This window comes from Ranitomeya variabilis, chromosome 8 (genome assembly GCF_051348905.1).
Source record: "Ranitomeya variabilis isolate aRanVar5 chromosome 8, aRanVar5.hap1, whole genome shotgun sequence".
Classification (NCBI taxonomy): domain Eukaryota; kingdom Metazoa; phylum Chordata; class Amphibia; order Anura; family Dendrobatidae; genus Ranitomeya; species Ranitomeya variabilis.
Window position 1 is genome coordinate 56,648,398 of NC_135239.1, and position 15,867 is coordinate 56,664,264.

The 15,867-nt window shown below is 43.2% G+C and overlaps 1 protein-coding gene across 2 annotated transcripts in view; it reads right to left on the reverse strand.

Annotated features, from left to right (window-relative positions):
• CDC7 (cell division cycle 7) overlaps positions 1 to 15,867 on the reverse strand; it is a 76,607-nt gene that overhangs the window by 24,199 nt on the left and 36,541 nt on the right. For both annotated transcript variants that reach the window (XM_077278326.1, XM_077278325.1), the window contains exons 8-9: positions 7,615 to 7,790; positions 4,992 to 5,074 (exon numbers count right to left, since the gene is read on the reverse strand). In XM_077278326.1, coding sequence (XP_077134441.1) covers positions 4,992 to 5,074; positions 7,615 to 7,790 — 259 coding nt within the window. The remainder of the gene's footprint in view (positions 1 to 4,991; positions 5,075 to 7,614; positions 7,791 to 15,867) is intronic.

Genomic DNA, 15,867 nt, shown 5'->3' on the forward strand with positions numbered 1-15,867 from the left:
CAACCTGTAGACAGGTGTGGCACTGTTTTAGGAAGGACGTACTCAGCCATGTTATCCAAATTCTGGACAAACCTTTTGGCCATGTTCACACAGTGCGTTTTTTACCGCGGAACCGCGGCGGTTTTGCCGCTGCGGTTCCGCAGCTGTTTTCCATGCAGGGTACAGTACACTGTACCCTATGGAAAACAGGACACACTGTGCACATGGTCCGGAAATTTAAAAAAAAAGCCGTGCTGAATAGCTCCCGGAAAAAAGAAGGAGCATGTCAATTCTTCTTCCTGAACCGCAGCGGTTCTGCACCCATAGACCTCCATTGTGAGGTCAAAATCGCAGTAAAACCCGCAGATCAAAAATATATCTGCGGGTTTTACTGCGGTTTGTTGTGCAGAACCGCTGCAGCCGGAAGTGCGGGGAAGCCGGCGGAAGTGCGGGGCCGGAAGTGCGTGGGCGGAGAGACATGGAGGCACACCGTCGCATGGGGATCGTGTCGGCCGTTTGATTGATTTGGTATGTGTGTCTGTGTATGTGTGCGTGTGTGCGTGTCCCCATGCGACGCTAGTGCCACCATTGTGCTAAGTCGCCGTATGGACTACTACTCCCATCCGGTATTAGGATGGGAGAGTTGTCCCTGTGTCCGGCGACTTAGCACAATGGTAAAGTTACACCAAACACCTACACACAATACACATACATGACACACAGTACAGTACATACAACACATAACACAGTATATACTCACCAACAGCACACTTGTAGGCGAAGCCCTCGATCCTCCAGGAAAAAATCGCAAAATAATAAACCAAATCCATACTCCCTGTCCGCAGAATCCATAAAACGAGTGTCCCACGCCGATCGGCTGCTCTCCGGCGATACACTGCCAGGAGCGAAGCTCCTAGCAGTGTATCGCATACTGTTCCGGAGTTCAATGGCTCCGGCGTCTCGGTTAACAGCAGTACAGCTGCGTTGAACTTTCCCACGCAGCACTGCCGTTAAGCGAGAGTGCCGGGGTCAATGACCGCCGGTAAACTCGCTCGCGCATGCGCAGTGACACACCGACAGGAACTATGGCTCCTGTCAGTGTGTTGCTGCATCCGTGGAGAGCAGACATATCTCTGGATGTGTCTGTTCTCCATGGAAAATCTTCGTGGGATACGTGGCACTTAAATACGTGGCACTTAAATACGTGACACGTGTCACTTATACGTGATACGTGTCACTTAAATACGTGACACGTGTCACTTATACGTGATACGTGTCACTTAAATACATGATACGTGTCACTTAAATACGTGGCACGTGGCACTTAAATACGTGGCACTGAAATACGTGATACGTGGCACTTAAATACGTGGCACGTGGCACTGAAATACGTGGCACTGAAATATGTGGCACGTGGCACTTAAATACGTGGCACGTGGCACTTAAATACGTGGCACTGAAATACGTGGCACGTGGCACTGAAATACGTGGCACGTGGCACTGAAATACGTGGCACTTAAATACGTGGCACTGAAATACGTGGCACGTGGCACTGAAATATGTGGCACGTGGCACTTAAATACGTGGCACTGAGATACGTGGCACTTAAATACGTGGCACGTGGCACTAAAATACGTGGCACGTGGCACTAAAATACGTGATACGTGGCACTGAAATACGTGGCACTGAAATACGTGGCACTGAAATACGTGGCACTGAAATACGTGGCACTGAAATACGTGGCACTGAAATACGTGGCACTTAAATACGTGGCACTTAAATACGTGGCACTTAAATACGTGGCACTTAAATACGTGGCACGTGGCACTGAAATACGTGGCACTTAGGCTATGTTCACATTTGCGTTGTGCGCCGCAGCGTCGGCGACGCAACACACAACGCAAAGTAAAACGCAGCAAAACGCATGCACAACGCTGCGTTTTGCGCCGCATGCGTCCTTTTTTTGATTGATTTTGGACGCAGCAAAAATGCAACTTGCTGCGTCCTCTGCGCCCGGATGCGTGCGCTGCAGTGACGCATGCGGCGCAAAACGCGGAGCGCTGTCATTCAAAACACGTCCACTCATTTTGGTGTTTAGTCCCAAAATGGAGGATGGAAGAAGAAAAGGGTTGGCCAAGGAAATGACATCATTTCTTTTTTTTTTTTCCCCCACTGCAGTTAAAGCTTTATTTGTGTCAAACACAGACAATTTGCAGAGAAAACTGCATACAAAACGCACAAAAAACCGCACTAAAAAACGCACCAAAAAACGCACCAAAAACGCACCAAAAAACGCACCTGCGTTTTCTGCAGAGACCTGCAGATTCAGTCAGGAAAAAAAAAGGATGGAAATCCTGAACGTGTGAACATAGCCTTTAACTGTTTATTACATGTTTGTTCTTTCACAACTGTTAAATAATGACTTTTATTAGTCTAACATTTTTAGACAATTAGCAATTCACATGACCGTGAGTGCAGCACCACTATACAATTCTTGTGTTTTTTCCTGGAACAAGATGGAGAGGTTAAACGTTTCCATAAGGAGCCCAAATAGCAAATTATTCCAACCAGTTCTCAAGTGACGCATGTCAGCTTTTCCCTGCTTGTGTATATGAGCAAATATTGTATTAATTATAAAATGTTGGAGGACAAGAATATTGCTGCATCTTTCAGAACGAGCTAATTTATTACTATGTCAAGAGCTCTTTTAATTGTCTTTTGGGACTAAAGTTGGATTTTATACTAATGCACCGAGGACATCTTATTGCACTGCCATCTCTCACATTCTCCACCAAGGTGCTTAACGCTTACAATCTCTCCTTCTGCCATATCTATCTAGTCTTAGACAATTTTAGGTTGTTAGAGAGACTTCCATTTTGCCAAAGACTCACAAGAAAGCATTACCCATTAGGTCCCCTGCTATAACCAAAGTCATCTGGTCACAAAAGTTATAGCAGGTCACAAAAATCTTGTCCAGCAATACCTCAAAGGACATGTTTGTTGCAGAAATCCGAGCATTTGCAGCTGAGGATCAAAAAAGTATGAATACAGCGTGTAAGCAAAAAATATCAGAAGTCTTGGTTGAAAGCCAATAATAGTCTAGGTTCACACATTGTGAGTTTTGCAGCGGTTTTCTTTACTGCAGGCAAAACCCATTCGCTTACAAAAAGCCGGTTTGGCAGGCTTTTTTTGTATGTCATTTGTCTACAGTTCATATTTAATAAACTCAGCTTTATTCACCAAAAATGCAGCAAAAACCCAGTTACTTTTTTTTTGCAGCATTTCCTTACTGTTATTGTTTTCTATGGGTACAAAAAAAAACAACAAAAAACAAAAAAAACACAACAACAAAAAATTGACATACTACAGACTTATAAAATGCAGAAGTTTTCCAATCCAGTCACGAAAAAACAGTGCGCTGAAACGACCAAACACGCAATGTGTGAACAGAGCTATAAGGTGTAATATAGCTAAGAAAAGGGTGACACTGTACAATGTATAGATTGTTGTCCATGCACATCTGGTGATATTATGTGCTGTAGACATCAGCCTTTTTTCCTCATGTAACAGGGTTTCTAAATATCATCATGTGCGACTCATCTATGCGCAAGCCATATCAGAAGTTTTCTTCTCATCTTTCCAAGTCTCTAATCTTGGGCATTCATACCTGTCCATACACCAACCATTTCCCCCTTTGCACTTAGATTTCTGTGGTAATTATTCTACGTACTACTATAAGAAATTAGAACAAAGGAAAAACACCATGCCAAGCAAGTATACATAACACTAATAACCCTATAGTCTGTTGTCTCACCCCGTTATAGTAAAGTAATCTCTCTCATTAACCCCTGTGAAAAAATGCATCATGCAGAACTTATTTCTGTTCTAAAAACAAGACACTTAACAGAATCCAAACGGACCCCATAATAATCAATGTGGCCCCTCTACTACCGCATGTATCCGTCCTGTAAAAGATGCATTTTGCACATGAATGGTTTGCCTGTTCCTAAAAACAGGACATAACACAAGTGTAAATGTAGCCTTAACGATCAGACAAGCACAAATACTCCAAAAGTAACACTAAAGTACATGACTATTACCAACTCGCCTCTGCAACCAATTTTTTTTCCCCTCCACTTCTTCCAAGAGCCATAACTTTTTTTTTGTATTTCTCAATCAACAAAGACACACGGCGGCTTGGGTTTTGTAAGACGAGTTGTAGTAGTGAGTGACACCATTCATTTTACCATATAGTCTACTGGAAAATGGGGAAAAATTGCAAATGAGAAACAGTAAAAAAAATAAAAAAAAATTACCTGGAAACAGGGTTCTCCAAGCAAGTTTGTTTACACTGATAACGACGCACGCGGACGCATCCACATACAACGCATGTCCCTGCGTACACAATGTTAAAGATAGGTATGCAGGATGCATGCAGAAGTAGGTGGAGCTTAAGGAAAGAAGTCCGCAGCACCACGCTGCGGACTGAAACGCTAATGTGCCATGGCAGACATCAGGACCAATCATGATCTCAGGGGGCCAATTAGGATAAAGAGAGAGCCCCCACACTCTTAACAATCAAGATGCCATAGACAATATTGAAAGCAGCAAAAAACAAAAACTACTAATTGTATAGGCCTCCTGGGCTCTTATAAAAGTCACCCAGGTCCGGACCATGTCACTGGGGAGTTACCATGGACTGTGGAAACTCTTCTTGCTCTCCTAAGCTGCCAGGTAGACTCACAACCGCTGCTCAAGGGAAGCATCATACACTAACGCAGGGGTTCTTCTACATCACAGTAAATAGTCAATACTTGAGAATGATTACCGTACTTTGATACGGAGTAGTTCAAATAAAGCAGCATGCAAAAATCTTACAATATACTTTTGCATCTTAAAAAAACAAAAACAAACAAAAAAAAAACACCCTTGTCTAAAAGTAGGAATCTTTGAACAACAGTAGCGGAAAAGGATATAAAAAAACCATATATAACTCTGTATATGTAGCTTACCTGTAGTTTGATTCATGCACTTTGTTAACACTTCTGGGGCACGAAAGCCGGGTGTGCCAGCTCTTGGCGCAACTTGTCTGATTCTTAATATGAAGAGAGAAAATAAAACAAACTGATGTCAGGCAGAATAATAGTAAGAATACAACGACAAGAATGTCTATGTTAATATTTGTGGTAGCACATGAATGTGTATCTATCAAAGAAAAAACTGCATTCAATTTATTGCAGAGGTTGTAAGTCTCAAATAGTTAATTCAACCCCCCACATGTACAATTTATATCAATTCCTGCACCAAAGAGGTTACAGCTGCATCACACCAAGGAAATGAGAGCAAGATACATCAGCTAGACAAATGTGTACAGTACAGGGTGGATAAAAATCAATGTTTTTAAAAAAAAAAATCAAAAAAATCTGATTTTTTTGATTTAAATCTGATTTTTTTGATTTAAATCGGATTTTTTTCAATAAACTGCTTTTTGAGGAAAATATTTTACCATCCAAAGGTTCTTCCATCATGAGATAAAGCTGAGTTGTTTAACTCAGTAGAATAAAGGCTGTATATGTGTAACATTCACAATGCCATGCTCTTCCAGAGGTTTCTGTAGGATGCTGACTATCCAACAAGTTTGGGCATGTCAACTGAATGGAAAAAGAAACTAAACCAAAAGTGAAACCAAGCTAGAAGTGTGGAATTAAAGGGGCAGTATGAACAAAATGTGGAGGCTATTAATAGTTTATACAATTAAGACATGCTGCTTTTAAACACCTACCTATTGCCATATAGTAAAACAAAAAAGATTTTTACTTACTTTGGGGTCCCCCCCTCACCCTGGCGTTAGATCGTTGCCCCTAGTTTCGTCCGTGTAACTATGGGCGCACATGCGCACTGCTCTCACTTCTCATTTTAATCGTGATTTATATTAAAAAAAACCTTTTGATTTAAATCAGTGATTTAAATCATGATTAAAATCATGATTTAAATCGATCCGATTTAAATAGAAAAAAATCTTTTGATTTAAATCGTGATTTAAATCGGCGTGATTTAAATCAATCCACCCTGGTACAGTAGTGTGCCACATTGTATCAGTTCCAGTGTTTTATAGCTAGGATACAAATGTATCCACTTCTGAGCTCAAAGCAAGGCCAGCCATGTACTGGTATGCAGCCTGCGTGTAAACACGAGAGTCCAATCACTGACCGCAAACATCGGAAAAATGGTGAGAAATTGAAATGCAAAAGTAGATTTTAAGTTGTGTAACATTTTGTTTATGTGTCACCTGAGCATCATTTATAGAAATCCCCTTTACCACTTTCCTGACATGGGACGTGTATCTATGTCCTACGTTAGGTGCAGGTATGGAGTGTGTTCAGGAGATTTCCAATCTCTTACAGCAACATTTAAAAGGGATATCCGAGACTTGGGGGAAAAAAAAGAAAAAAGTGCCTAAGCACTAACAAGAATGTAATTGTTAACTGAGGCTGGGTTCACATTTGCTTATCTGTGCGCAGCGTTTGATCCGCATGAGTCCATATCTTTAACATGGTGTACACAGGGACATGCGTTTGCATGCAGATGCGTCATTTTGCAGTGTGCGGCGATATCCGGAGAACGCAACATGTTGCATTTTTTGAGGCGTCAATTATGCACAGCCATGCATATGACTGCGGATTGAGTTCGTAAAAAAAACGCATTACTGTCTATGGGAATGCAGTGGTACACAAGGACATGCGTACGCATGCGTTCGATTCGCTTGTGTACTTCGGACTGCGCACGTCCAGGAACTGTTTTGAGACACGCCCTCCTGGGAATATCAAACGCATGCGCATAAACAATGCAGCTTTTTTTGCTGTAATTCGTAAGCTGATGCCTGAGGCAACTATTTGCCTATTGTACCCGCTTGCTGGTCATTGACCGCTCCTGCTGGAGATTCAGCTGCTCTTTGTCAACAGAGCAAAAAGGTGTCCCTTCCTGTTGACAGGGCAGGACTAATGGTGTCATGCTGATTGACAGCCGGCTTCCTCCAATTAGGAAGTGGGGAGCCTGCTGTCAATCAGTATAACACCAGTAGTTTCACCCTCTCAACAGGAAAAGAAACTGCTGCTCTGTCGACGTAACATCAGCAGAAGTCTGTAACCGCTCAGTGCCGGTGCTCAACAGGCAGGTAGGTAACAACAACATGCTAGTTAATGCTTAGGCACTTTTTTTTTTTTTTTTCTTTAAAGTCCCGGATATCCCCTTTAAGTAGTGCAGCCAAGGAGGGATGTCAGCTCAAAGCCTAAATCCCCCTCTTAAAGTGATCAAGGGGCGCCAATGTGTTGCCATGGTTTGTCCTAGGAATTACTAATGTGCACAGGCCTAGTAAACTATGAAGGTTTTTATTAAGCGATTGCAAGCAAAGATCTTGGAAACCATGAGAAACTGAAATATTGGAAAAGTGCCTAAAGTTATTTGCCACAATTTGATTACCCCTATAGATAGAATATGCCATTTGCTATAACTTGCTCCAACAATGCCATATACTAGAGTATATATTTGTCCATTAAGAATTATAATCAGTTTTAATTGTCAAAAATGGCCATACAAGTTACTGTAACACATGGTTTCACAGGCACGGTACATTACCTTGCAAGGCAAATCATGCAGACTTGATCTCTTGCATAACAGTCACAGGTCTGGCCACTTGGGCAAGTACTGACAGCTTTTTTGGCCACCACTCCACTTGTGTTCTTTGTAGTAACAGGCTTTCGGACGGCCAATTTCCTGGATGCTGCGTCTGTTATCTTGGACTGCTTTATGTTCTGTAAAATAATGTAAAAGATTAAATCATTGATAGAACCTGTACATAAATATATCAGTACATGCAGAAAAAAACAATTTAATTTTTTGACCCATTCCCAACATTGGACTTACTGGGACATCCTTTGTTGCCGTGAATGGACGTCCAGGTGATTGTGCGGCATAGGAGAGGTGTGACGCCATCACAGCAGCTCAGCTCCACAGCCATCATTGGTGGCAGCACCATCAATGGCTATTTAACCCCTTACAGTCAATAGCAACCATAGAATTTGGATAAAACAAATACAAATCTAAACCATTTTAGCAAAAAGTGCTTTTACATGTCCATGGGCGTAGCAATAGCAGCTAAAATGAAAACATTTGTTTGTCATGTTGCTGGTTGCAATTAGAGAACTGGAAAATACTGCACAACATTTTTGTATTACAAAGTCCCTTTGTTTCTCTTGTCATGAAACAGCGTTATTTATAACCAGATTTTACTACTAATTTACTTGTTGAAAATGCAGCTATTTTGAGACTTAATGTTTTTTTTCTCATCAACGTATTCCAAGAGCTATAACTTTTTATATTCACAAAGATGGAAAAGAGCTCCCTCCCTCTGTCTAACCACTGTCGCTATTAGCCCTGGCATTTGAAGGGTTAGCAGTCGAGCAGAAACTCTTGCACCTGCACCGGTGTCAGATCTTGACTATAATTTGCAGCAAATTAAATACGCGGAGTATAAACAATTCAATAGGCCTAAATAGTGTTAGAAATACACTCATTAAATATGTAAATAGAGATGAGTGATTTTACAGGACTCTGATCCAGCGGCCACATCAGTAGCCCCTGCAAACCGCCTCCTATGTGGCAGAATCCTAGGCTCATCTTCTGATATTTTTTTTAGGCCCAGGGAATTCTGGCAGGCAAGACGTTACTGGGACTCCTAGTCACCCAATAACAAGACATGGCAGCAGGATCAGGGTCCTTTTAGCTTATCTCTAGTACATTGTCTTATTTAAGGGCTCGTTCCAACGACTATTTTTATTCAATTAGGCAATGCAGATTAACTTTTTTTTTTTAATTTCAGACCAATTTGGTGTAAAGAAGATGTAAAATGGTGATTGGAGATGGTGCAAAAAAAAAAAAAATAAAAAAAAAGAAGAAACACAGCATGCCAGATTTTCCTCCGGAAGTCTAATGAGACTCACCCATCCAAATGTATGGGTGTGAGGGAAGAAAATTAAAAATCAGATGCCATACAGAGTCACACTATAGCAACAGATTTCTACAGTTCTATTGCGAATCCGTAAAATAGGGAACTGTTTTTTGTTTGTTTTTAATCTGCAGCTTTTATTCATTTACAAACGTTGCATATGGACTGCACATGGATGATCAGTGAAGAAAAAAAAGTTCCACTTTTCTGTACGAAATTGGACCGATTTTTCATTCCGTAGTATAACCCTAGCCTTATTTCCATCACCTGTGCCCACACCATCCCTGTGCCATACAAATGTGAAGCCAACTATATGGCAGTAAGTGCATTAAACATCAAAGGTTTACAGAGAAGAGAAGAAACACTGCATGAAAAGGTTTGGAAGAAACCCCTTCATGATTTTGCAATTTTTAGTTTGTGCCCTTTTGCTATGAAGAATTCCACAATTGTTTTTGGGTTTTTGTATTCACCATGATCAATATACAGTGGGGAAAAGTAATATTAGATACAGTACCGATTTTGCACGTTTTCCCACCTCCAAAGAATGGAGTGGTCTGTAATTTTTACCAAAAGTACACTTCAACTGTGAGACAAAATTAGATTTTTTAAAGATTTTGTATCACACAGTTGAAGTGTACCTACGGTAAAAATCACAAACCTCTCCAGTCTTTGTATGTGGGAAAGATTGCAAAATCAGCAGTGCATCAAACACTTATTGTCCAACTGTATGGTAAAACTGACCAGGCAATATGATTCTCCAGGTCAGTACAAGTATATAGAGATGCCAAAGCATCAGGCCCCGATTGACAATCGGCCCAGGCGGGTAAATGCCAGTTGGGCCGCCGGCCTTTTAACCCCTTCATGACCCAGCCTATTTTGGCCTTAATGACCTTGCCATTTTTTGCAATTCTGACCAGTGTCCCTTTATGAGGTAATAACTCAGGAACGCTTCAACGGATCCTTGCGGTTCTGAGTTTGTTTTTTCGTGACATATTGGGCTTCATGTTAGTGGTAAATTTAGGTCGATAATTTCTGAGTTTATTTGTGAAAAAAACGGAAATTTGGCGAAAATTTTGAAAATTTCACATTTTGAATTTTTATTCTGTTAAACCAGAGAGTTACGTGACACAAAATAGTTAATAAATAACATTTCCCACATGTCTACTTTACATCAGCACAATTTTGGAAACAAATTTTTTTTTTGCTAGGACGTTATAAGGGTTAAAATTTGACTAGTGATTTCTCATTTTTACAACAAAATTTACAAAACCATTTTTTTTAGGGACCACCTCACATTTGAAGTCAGTTTGAGGGTTCTATATGGCTGAAAATACCCAAAAGTGACACCATTCTAAAAACTGCACCCCTCAAGGTGCTCAAAACCACATTCAAGAAGTTTATTAACCCTCCAGGTGTTTCACAGCAGCAGAAGCAACATGGAGGGAAAAAATTAACATTTAACTTTTTAGTCACAAAAATGATCTTTTAGCGAATTTTTTTTTATTTTCCCAAGGGTAAAAGGAGAAACTGGACCACGAATGTTGTTGTCCAATTTGTCCTGAGTACGCTGATACCTCATATGTGGGGGTAAACCACTGTTTGGGCGCACGGCAGGGCTCGGAAGGGAAGGAGCGCAATTTGACTTTTTGAATGAAAAATTGGCTCCAATCTTTAGCGGACACCATGTCGCGTTTGGAGAGCCCCCGTGTGCCTAAACATTGGAGCTCCCCCACAAGTGACCCCATTTTGGAAACTAGACCCCCCAAGGAACTTATCTAGAAGCATAGTGAGCACTTTATACCCCCATATGCTTCACAAATTAATCCGTAAAAATGAAAAAGTACTTTTTTTTCACACAAAATTTATTTTAGCCTCAATTTTTTCATTTTCACATGGGCAACAGGATAAAATGGATCCTAAAATTTGTTGGGCAATTTCTCCTGAGTACGCTAATACCTCATATGTGGGGGTAAACTACTGTTTGGGCACATGGTAAGGCTCGGAAGGGAAGGCGCGCCATTTGACTTTTTGAATGGAAAATTAGCTCCAATCGTTAGCGGACACCATGTCGCGTTTGGAGAGCCCCTGTGTGCCTAAACATTGGAGCTCCCCTACAAGTCACCCCATTTTGGAAACTAGACCCCCCAAGGAACTAATCTAGATGCATAGTGAGCACTTAAAACCCCCAGGTGCTTCACAGAAGTTTATAACGCAGAGCCATGAAAATAAAAAAATATTTTTCTTTCCTCAAAAATGATTTTTAGCCCGGAGTTTTTTATTTTCCCAAGGGTAATAGGAGAAATTGGACTCCAAATGTTGTTGTCCAGTTTGTCCTGAGTACGATGATACCCCATATGTGGGGGTAAACCACTGTTTGGGCGCACGGCAGGGCTCGGAAGGGAAGGCATGCCATTTGGCTTTTTGAATGGAAAATTAGCTTCAATCATTAGCGGACACCATGTCGCGTTTGGAGAGCCCCTGTGTGCCTAAACATTGGATCTCCCGCACAAGTGACCCCATTTTGGAAACTAGACCTCCGAAGGAACTAATCTAGATGTGTGGTGAGCACTTTGAACCCCCAAGTGCTTCACAGAAATTTATAACGCAGAGCCATGAAAATAAAAAAAAAGTTTTTCTTTCCTCAAAAATGATTTTTTAGCCCACAATTTTTTATTTTCCCAAGGGTAACAGGAGAAATTGGACCCCAAAAGTTGTTGTGCAGTTTCTCCTGAGTACGCTGATACCCCATATGTGGGGGTAAATCACTGTTTTGGCACACGTCGGGGATCGGAAGGGAAGTAGTGACGTTTTGAAATGCAGACTTTAATGGAATGCTCTGCGGGTGTCACGTTGCGTTTGCAGAGCCCCTGATGTGCCTAAACAGTAGGAACTCCCCACAAGTGACCCCACTTTGGAAACTAGACCCCCAAGGGAACTTATCTAGATGTGTGGTGAGCACTTTGAACCCCCAAGTGCTTCACAGAAGTTTATAACGCAGAGCCGTGAAAATAATAAATGTGTTTTCTTTCCTCAAAAATATTTTTTTAGCCCAGAATTTTTTAATTTTCCCAAGGGTAACAGGAAAAATTTGACCCCAAAATTTGTTTTCCAGTTTCTCCTGAGTACGCTGATACCCCATATGTGGGGGTAAACCACTGTTTGGGCACATGGCGGGGCTCGGAAGGGAAGTAGTGACGATTTGGAATGCAGACTTTGATGGAATGGTCTGTGGGAATCATGTTACGTTTGCAGAGCCCCTGATGTGCCTAAACAGTAGAAACCCCCCACAAGTGACCCCATTTTGGAAACTAGACCCCCCAAGGAACTTATCTAGATGTGTGGTGAGCACATTCAACCCCCAAATGCTTCACAGAAGTTTACAACGCAGATCCGTGAAAATAAAAAATCATTTTTCTTTCCTCAAAAAAGATGTTTTAGCAAGCAATTGTTTATTTTCACAAGGGTAACAGGAGAAATTGGACCCCAATATTTGTTGCCCAGTTTGTTGTGAGTACGCTGATACCTCATATGTGGGGGTAAACCACTGTTTGGGCGCACGTCAGGGCTCGGAAGGGAAGTAGTGACATTTGAAATGCAGACTTTGATGGAATGGTCTGCGGGCGTCACGTTGCATTTGCAGAGCCCCTGATGTGCCTAAACAGTAGAAACACCCCACAAGTGACCCCATTTTGGAAACTAGACCCGAAAAGGATCTTATCTAGATGTGGGGTGAGCACTTTCAACCCCCAAGTGCTTCACATAAGTTTATAACGTAGAGCCGTGAAAATAAAAAATAATTGTTCTTTCCTCAAAAATTATGTTTTAGCAAGTAATTTTTTATTTTTGCTAGGGTAACAGGAGAAAATGGACCCCAATAGTTGTTGCCCAGTTTGTCCTGAGTACGCTGGTATCCCATATGTGGGGGTAAACCACTGTTTGGGCACACGTCGGGGCTTGGAATGGAGGGCGCACCATTTGACTTTTTGAACGCAAGATTGGCTGGAATCAATGGTGGCGCCATGTCGCGTTTGGAGACCCCTGATGTGCCTAAACAGTGGAAACCCCTCAATTCTAACTCCAACACTAACCCCAACACACTCCTAACCCTAATCCCAACCCTAACCCCAACACACCCCTAACCCTAGTCTTAACCCTAATTCCAACCCTAACTCTAATTCCAACCCTAACCCTAAGGCTATGTGCCCACGTTGCGGATTTGTGTGCGGATTTTTCCGCACTGTTTTTGAAAAATCTGCAGGTAAAACGCACTGCGCTTTACCTGCTGATTTACCGCAGATTCCCAGTGTTTTTTTGTGTGGATTTCACCTGCGGATTCCTATTATGGAGCAGGTGTAAAACGCTGCGAAATCCGCACAAAGAATTGACATGCTGCGGAAAATACAACGCAGTGTTTCCGCGCTGTATTTTCCGCACCATGGGCACAGCGGATTTGGTTTTCCATAGGTTTACGTGGTACTGTAAACATGATGGAAAACTGCTACGAATCCGCAGTGACCAATCCGCTGCGGATCCGCAGCCAAATCTGCACCATGTGCACATAGCCTAATTCTAACCCTAATTCCAACCCTAGCCCTAAGTGCAACCCTATCCCTAAGTGCAACCCTAAGTGCATCCCTAAGTGCAACCCTAAGTGCATCCCTAGCCCTAAGTGCAACCCTAAGTGCATCCCTAAGTGCAACCCTAGCCCTAAGTGCATCCCTAAGTGCAACCCTAGCCCTAAGTGAATCCCTAAGTGCAACCCTAAGTGCAACCCTAAGTGCATCCCTAAGTGCATCCCTAAGTGCATCCCTAAGTGCATCCCTAAGTGCATCCCTAAGTGCATCCCTAAGTGCAACCCTAAGTGCAACCCTAAGTGCAACCCTAGCCCTAAGTGCAACCCTAAGTGCATCCCTAAGTGCATCCCTAAGTGCATCCCTAAGTGCATCCCTAAGTGCATCCCTAAGTGCATCCCTAAGTGCAACCCTAAGTGCAACCCTAAGTGCAACCCTACCCCTAACCCTAATGGAAAAACAAAAATAATTGTATTTTCTGTATTTTATTATAGTCCCTACCTATGGGGGTGATAAAGGGGGGGGAGTTATTTACTATTTTTTTTTATTTTGATCGCTGTGATAGAACTTATCACAGCGACCAAAATGTGGAGGAACGAATCTGCCGGCTGGCAGATTCAGCGGGCGCACTGCGCATGCGCCCGCCATTTTCCAAGATGGCGGCGCCCATGAAGAAGACGGCCGGACACCGGGAGGGACATCGGTGCTAGGTAAGTATGGGGGGGTGGGATCGGAACACGGGGGGAAATCGGAGGACCTGGGGAGCGGACAGGAGGACCGGGGGAGCCGACAGGAGGGAGGAGGGGAGCGGAACGGAGATCGGGGCAAAAAGGACGACTGGGGAGGTGATCGGTGGGGTGGGGGCAGATCGGGGTCTCCAGCCATGGCGGATGCTATTGCAGCATCGGCCATGGCTGGATTGTAATATTTCACCGTTTTTTTGGGTGAAATATTACAAATCGCTCTGATTGGCAGTTTCACTTTCAACAGCCAATCAGAGCGATCGTAGCCACGGGGGGGTGAATCCACCCCCCCTGGGCTGAAGCACCACTCCCCCTGTCTCTGCAGATCGGGTAAAATGGGAGTTAACCCCTTCACCCGATCTGCAGGGACGCGATCATTCTGTGACACAGCATATGCGTCACAGGTCGGATTGGCACCGACTTTCATGACGCATACGCTGTGTCACAGGTCGGGAAGGGGTTAAATCTTCTGCACACGCCCTGGTGCGAGTGTATTCTCTCGGTGCACGCGCTGACCAGGGCTGCGGCGGCCCGCATCAGCTCATGAGAGCGGCCCTCGTAAGTGCAGACAAGCAGGAGAGCGTGCACCAGGGCCTATACAGAAGTTTGAAAAGCCCGCGACGGCGCGAACAGGATGCCTGACATGTACCGGACCGGATGCTGGAGGCAGAGCCGCGCTGCTGGGGAGCGACTGAGGTAAGTATACAAAGCTTTTATTCTGTACAAAACAAATTAAATGGGTGAGGGGGGAGGAATTGCACATGATGTGGAGAGGGGGGTGTTAAAGGGAGACTGCAAATGATGATGTGGGGAGGTGGGTTAAAGGGGGACTGCACATGATGATGTGGAGGGGGGGATAAAGGGGGACTGCTCATGATGTGGGGGTTAAAAGGAACGGCAAAGGATGACAGAGGGTAAAGGGGACTGCACATGATGAAGTGGGGGAAGGGGACTGCACATGATGAAGTGGGGGAAGGGGACTGCACATGATGAAGTGGGGGAAGGGGACTGCACATGATGAAGTGGGGGAAGGGGACTGCACATGATGAAGTGGGGGAAGGGGACGGGAGACTGCACATGATGAATTGAGAGTGAGGGAAGAGGGACAGCGATTGAATTGAAGAAGGGGGTGGGGAGGGCAAATGATCTGTGGAAAGAGCAAATAATGAATTTTGAGGGTGGGGGAGTAAATGATGTATTGAATGTGGGGGTAGGGCTGTTGATAATGAATAGAGGGTGGGAGTGAGAAGACATGACAATGAATTGGGGTGGAAGGGGCATGTAAATATAATGAATCGGGGGAGAGGGAGGTACATAGTGAGGGGCGTTGAGTATGCAGTGACTGGTAATTAATTGAGGGAAAGAGTACAGGTGCTCATTAATTTATATATTAGGTGGGGAAAGTGGCTATGTATAGCTAGAAGGGGCTCAGTGGCATATTATAATTTATATTTGAAATGGTGGGTGGCATAATAACTAATTAAGTATTAATGGTGGGTGCATATCTGTATTCAGATGTGTAGTGTATTAAAGGGAAAAAGAGGGGAATGTGCTCTGGAAGTGGGGCTCT